The 6,754-nt window shown below is 40.8% G+C and overlaps 1 protein-coding gene across 1 annotated transcript; it reads left to right on the top strand.

The window, feature by feature from the left end:
- Window positions 1-1,339: 1,339 nt before the first annotated feature.
- Window positions 1,340-2,278, top strand: LOC115800654 (olfactory receptor 1F12-like). The gene has a single exon (XM_030758134.1). The coding sequence runs from the start codon at window positions 1,340-1,342 to the stop codon at window positions 2,276-2,278; it is 939 nt and encodes a 312-aa protein (XP_030613994.1).
- The last annotated feature ends 4,476 nt before the right edge of the window (window positions 2,279-6,754 follow it).

Here is a 6,754-nt window from a genome sequence, read left to right as displayed (position 1 = left end):
TTGTGATTCACCGTGTCAAAGACAGCAGTCAAGTCTAAAAGAACCAAAACAGCAGTACAACCCGAGTCAACAGTTAAAAGGAGGTCATTAAAAAATCTTAAAAGTGCTGTCTCGGTGCTGTGATGGGATCTAAAACCAGACTAAAACTCTTCACAAATACCACGAGTATTTAAAAAGGTTTGAAGTTGATTAAAAACAACCCTTTCCAAAATTTTGGACATAAAAGGTAGTTTAGAAATTGGCCTATAATTGGAAAGAACATTTGGCTCAAGATTTTTCTTTTTAATAATAGGCTGCACAACAGCATGCTTGAAGGCAACTGGTACACAGCCTGATAAAAGTGAGGCAATTAGTATAAGCAAAATACTAGGCCCAATAATGTGAAGAGTTTCTTTGAGCAAGCAAGAGGGGACAATATCTAGAGGGGAATGAGAAGGCCTTAGATGAGACACCATTTGTTTTAAAACTAAAAAATTCACCTGCTCAAACTGCTAAAAAAACAGCTGAGCATTTAGAAGGTGAGTCTTGATTGAAAACAGTCTGTGAGTGTGAAGACCGTAAAGAGGAGATTTTATTAACAGTGTATCAAGAACTGATCACAAAGGGCAGAAAAAGCATCCATACGACCAGCATCACAGGGGTATATAAGAGCAGGGGTATATAGAGCAGGTGAATATGTATATGCCATGAGGCAAGAAGCCAGCAGCGCAGGTTCGAGTCCCAACCCGTCATTCTTCACTGTGTGGCTTCCCCCATCTCTCCTCCTGCTTTCCTATCACTCCAAATTGTCAATAAAGCCACTGTGGCCAAACATTTACAGCATCATAGAAGTGTAATTGGAGTTATTGTAGAGGGGAAAAAAGCTTCTTATTACAGTTGCATATTTTTCTCACATAACAAGTTCTGTACCATTTGTTGTGTAAACTGGTGTTTCATCAGTGTCCATCAAACACCTATTTTTTCCATGCAAGAATCCATTCATTTATGAAAAATTATCTAAATGCCACCTTTTCCCACATTTAAAAGAGAACATTTTTTTTTCCCCAGAAAAATTATCTTAATTCATTTTGTTAAGATTGTCCCTTCAAAGGTATTGTTGAGTTTTTTTCCACATCATCTTCTTTGCAAGTCTGTTGAGTTTGCACTTCCATTGATTTTAAAACATTTGAACTTTCAGCCAATGGCACAGCTGCAACAGAGAAGGGGGGGGGGGGGGGGGGGGGGGGGGGGGGTCCTTAAAGATCCTGTCTTAAATTTTGCAGCTCACTACAACAAGTGCACATAGAGTAAAGGTGCCAACATATCAGTTAAGGATGTTTTTAAGTACTTAGACAGCAAAATGAATACTTCTACTATAGCTGTCTTTTCTCTGACAGGTTTCAGGGCAATACTGAACTACAGAGCCATTCTCTTCTCTCTCACTTTGCTGTGTTATTTTCTAATTCTGGTTATAAACATGTCTCTTATTTTAACTATAATATCTGATCAAAACTTACATGAACCCATGTACATATTTTTGTGTTCTTTGTGCATCAATGGACTTTATGGTACTGCAGGCTTTTTTCCCAAATTTGCCTTTGATTTACTGTCTGATACTCAGGTAATCTCATATGTGGGATGCCTTTTGCAAGTTTTTGTTATATATTCAAATGCAAAAGCCGACTACTCTATTTTAGTGCTAATGGCTTATGACAGATATGTGGCCATATGTAGGCCACTGGAGTATCACACTGTAATGTCTGTGCGAAGGACTGCTGTGTTAGTTACTCTGTCCTGGCTTGTTCCTGTCTGCTGTGAGACTCTCGTTTTGATCTTAACATCAACATTGAAATTATGTGGCTCCAACATAAACAAAATTTACTGTGAGAACTGGTCAATTGTCAAACTAGCTTGTGGTTCAACAAAAGCAAACGATGTTTTCGGGTTGATTGTTGCCTATTTTTATTGTTGTCATGCTCTCTGTATTGCATGTTCATATGTGCAGCTTGTAAAGTCAGCTTTAAAATCCAGAGAAGGCACGAGAAAGTTCACAGAGACATGTGTGCCACATATATTTTGTCTGCTTAATGTCACAACTGCTTTGCTTTTTGATGTTATGTACTCGAGGTATGGATCAGCATCTGTATCACAGCACTTAAAGAACTTCATGGCCATTCAGTTCCTCATTATCCCACCTATTTTAAATCCTGTTTGTTACGGATTGATCCTGACTAAAATTCGAAAGCGAATGACATATTTGTGTAGACTAGCATGTCAAGGATTAAAAAGCAAAGTCTGATATATACCCAGATAATGTTGGTGTCTTTCTTCTCTCTATAACAGTCATTATAGTTTTCTGATGTTGGCACAAGTGTGTTATTGGCACATCCTAAAGGACTCACCTTTCCCATCCGTTATCATCACACTGAACTCGGTTCTTAAATCATTAGCACCTCACATCTATTCACACCTGGTGCAAGACAGTTTACTTTATAATTTGTATTTACAGTCAATTTTTGTCCACAAGTAAAATTGTAAATTTCTGTGTTCTGTAACACATAACTCTTTTTTAAAATTTCTAATTCATGAGTATGGGTTTCTTAGCAATGGATAAGGTGATAAGCATTATGTGTGATGTATTTCCTTCCATATCACATTCACTTACATCAACTAAAATCTATAGTGTGGGTGAGGTTGGGATACAGCAACTAAACCATATGGATAGGTCTTCACGTCTGCCAGAACTTCTTAACAGGTATACAAGACCATATAGCATGCATATAGTTCTCAGCAGAGTTGCCTGTACAGTGGGTGTCATTCTTTGACGCAGCCTCATTCATGCAACCAGGCCCGGATTAAGGTGGGTCTGGGCCTCGGGGCAAGGAGATTGCAAGGGCCCCCCCTCCCCCCCTCCCGCTCCGAGCCCATACCAACCCCCCCCCCCCCCCCCCCCCCCCCCGACACACACTTCCCTACAAAAGTCTCTTTCTGCTCTTCCTTCGTGCAAAATCATCTACCAACTCATCAAAGTTCAGCTGTTGCACAAACTGTGATTCAATTGCAAGAAGTGAGAGGGAGTTCAGACGATTTTGGGTCATTTTCATCCTGAGCTCATTTTTTATTCGAGCCATTCTGGAGAATGACCGTTCCCCTTCACAGTTCGTAATTGGCAGAGTCAAGAACATTCGAAGTTGCCATATCCTGTAGCCCAGGGGCCCTTTGATTGCTGTCCCCCTAGGCGCTCTAGTCGCCGTACCGCATAGCCCAGGGGCCCTTTGATTGCCGTTTCCTGTGGCACAGGGGCCCTATGGTTGCCATATCCCGTGGCTCAGGGGCCCTTTGATAGCCGTCCCCCGTGGCCCAGGGGCCCTCTGATTGCCGTCCCCCGTGGCCCAGGGGCCCTCTGGTTGCCATATCCCGTGGTTCAGGGGCCCTTTGCCATCCCCCGTGGCCCAGGGGCCCTCTGATTGCCGTCCTCTGTGGCCTAGGGGCCCTCTGGTTGCTGTACGACATGGCCCAGGGGCCCTCTGGTTCCTATGTCCTGTGGCCGAGGGCCCTCTGACTGCTGTCACTCCCCCCAGGCCATTTCAGTTAACCCTTATAGACTAAAGAAGTACAACTAAAGAAGATCCTAGAATAGAGGGCTCTATCGCAATCAGCATCGACATCGGTATCTGGATTGTTGTTGGGCCCCCCCCTGGGCCCCCTGGATCCATGGGCCCCGGGGCGCCAGCCCCACTCGCCCGGTCGGTAATACGGCCCTGCATGCAACCCACCTCAACCCAAGTATTCTAGAGGCAAATATGTGGCCATCTGTGTGACAGCTAAAGCTTGACCCAAATTGGGTCATGAAATAGGACAATGATCTCAAGCACAGCAACAAATCTACAATGGAATGTCTGAAAAAGAAAAGAATCAAGGTGACGCGTGCGCACACACACACACACACACACACACACACACACACACACACACACACACACACACACACACCGTACAGGGACGGAGGCATCTTGTTCCATTTACTTAAATCTCAGGACCACATAGTACCGAGCAATTTCTAACAGAAGACTTCACCCTGATATCATAAACCAATTTTTTTTTTCAGCCTTGTCTCATTGTTTTCACAGAGTAACGTGTAAAAGTAAAACCTGTGTTTACATTGTATTGTTTTGTTATTACATTACTCCACCCTCATTTGTGAGCTGCAGATTTACGCTGCTCTTGGTACTAGAACTAGATGCATCTGTTTGTTTATAAATATATAAATTATTAATTCATACTGTTTAGATCCAGGCTTGTGGCTGAGAGAGTTATGCCTGATGTGCAGATGTGCTGTGGCGAGTCTGCCCCCACAGCACTACACTTCTGATGCAGATAGCAACATTTTTTCAACAGAAGCAACATATTTGAGATTTATCACAGTTAATCATGGTCTTCTTGCAAACAAATTGCATTAAGTGCCAACTTGACCTGTTCAAAGAAAAACTGATAGTACACTGACTCCCTGTTTTTGACATTTTATACCAGTTTTATCACCGGTGTTGCTTTGAAGAGGGCAGCTGTCTTTGAAGGTGTCTCAGACCTGGTCCCCAACTTTAAAGTGACCACTTCAAAGACAGGGACATCACAAATTGATTGCACATAGTCACAATAATTTTGGTTGCACTACCATCTCCAAGCACTGTTTTCCTTAGTGTGACTGTAGGGTAGTAGATAAGATGAGCTTGATTCCTAAATATCAGGCCAAAATACAGAGCTATGATACATTTTGAACAGTTTTTTTTTTTTTTTTGCTGTTGTCCATTTATTTGTTGTCTAATTATTTGTCCCCAAATGTTTGAGGAAGTGGTATCACAGGTCTTTCCTCTCTGCAGCAGTCAGACTTTTTAATAAATAAACAGGTGCAATATAATAATCCATTTTGTACTATAATCTTCATCTAGTATGTTCTGTCCTCCCTTATGTACATATTATTTATACTGATACATATTGTCTATACTGTACATATTGTTGAAATTTTTTTAATCATTCTACGTTCCACTTTACCTCTTATATTTTTATATTTATTTATTTTTTATTTTACTTCATACTTTTTTTTAATTTTACTGTATTCTAGTTACTGTTTATCTTCTGTACAATACCTTTGTTGGTGCTAAACTGAATTTCCCCATCATGGGACTAATAAAGGGGTTCCTTATCTTATTGTATCTGTATCTTATCATATTGTGGTTGTTCATACTGACACTTTTAAGAACTAAGAAATTATTTGGCTATTAAGTTCTTTACTTTATATATCAGGGATGCACCGATCCGATATTCAGTATCGTATCGGTCCGATCCTGACCTAAATTACTGGATCGGATAACGGAAAGATAAAAAACGCAATCCGATCCGACCCACATTAGCCGCATTACAGTTCTCGGTCATAGTCTTCTCCTTGTCGGTTTGCGGTTGACCAGCTTAGAGCTCCATTACCGCCACCTGCTGGAATGGAGTGGATAAGGAGTTAAAAAAAAAACTCCGATTCTAAAAAGTTCTATGTTGCTGCAACAGTCAGATTCCCTTTAACATCGTGGATCATCACTGGCATGTTTTATTATGGCTCCACCTCTCTCTACCGTGTTTGTGTGCTGTGCTCGCTGTGCTGAGAATTTCAGCTGTTGTTTTTTTCTCTACTTCAGCTCCCAGGTTGCTAGCGAGCGCAGCTTTTTGGCACTAGCAATCATTCGGTACCGGAAGGACCCCTTCCCAGTCAAAATGTTTTTTATACTTTAATCCCTGATTAGTGACTAAATCTTGACCTGCAGTGGAAACATATTTGGGAGAATGCTTGTGAATACAAAGCATTACAACATTATGCTCACACAGCCCCCAGTTTTTTAACATAAACACTGATGACGTAACAACAGCATCTGTTTTACGTGCAGTCAGTCTGCACAGGCACAAATAGGTGGCACCGGTGACGGTGAGCTCAGATGGAGCAAAAGGAAATGTTTTTCTAGCATCCGAAAGCAGCTTTTTTCCCCTGTAATCACCAATAAACCTTTACTGGGAAACAGCTGGAGGTCCTTTATCAACCACCTGATGAGTAAGTGAAGAAAAGAGAACTTTGTAGCTGCTCCATCCACCCTGTTTGTTTCACACAGGGAAAAACTGCAGTATGGAAGGTAAAATATGCAGATGAACTGTTAATGTGAAAAAAGAATTTCTTATCCAGTTACTTGGGTAATCGATGGAATAATCAATAGAGTACTCGATTACTAAAATAATTGATAGTTGTAGCCCTAATGAAATTTGCAACATGCCATAAGCCAATGCATCACCTTCTCACATAGGAGCAACAGGATTCAGGTGACAGAGCAATTGTAAGTAAGTAAAGTTTATTTATATAACGCTTTACACAGACAAGAAGTCACAAAGCACTGTCCAATAATTAAAACACAATATCAAAAAAACAAAACAAACCGTAAAACACCATGTTAAAAACATATTAACATTACCATATTTAAAGAATAAAAATAAAGTCAACAGAAAGCCTGGTTAAACAGAAACGTTTTCCAACTGTTTTTTAAAAGATGCCACAGAGTCAGCTAAACGGAGCTGGAGTGGTAAACAGTTCCAGAGCTTTGGCACCATTGCCTGAAAAGCTCTATCACCCCTGGTCCTTAGTCTTGTACATGGGACAACTAAATTATTTTTATTTTGTTGTGTGAGAGACTTTTGACTTGCATCCAGGCATTTAAAAACAATTGTATTTTTTTTTGTTTTTTTT

Source organism: Archocentrus centrarchus, chromosome 21, assembly GCF_007364275.1.
Source record: "Archocentrus centrarchus isolate MPI-CPG fArcCen1 chromosome 21, fArcCen1, whole genome shotgun sequence".
Classification (NCBI taxonomy): domain Eukaryota; kingdom Metazoa; phylum Chordata; class Actinopteri; order Cichliformes; family Cichlidae; genus Archocentrus; species Archocentrus centrarchus.
This window is presented reverse-complemented; position numbering and strand designations above follow the sequence as displayed.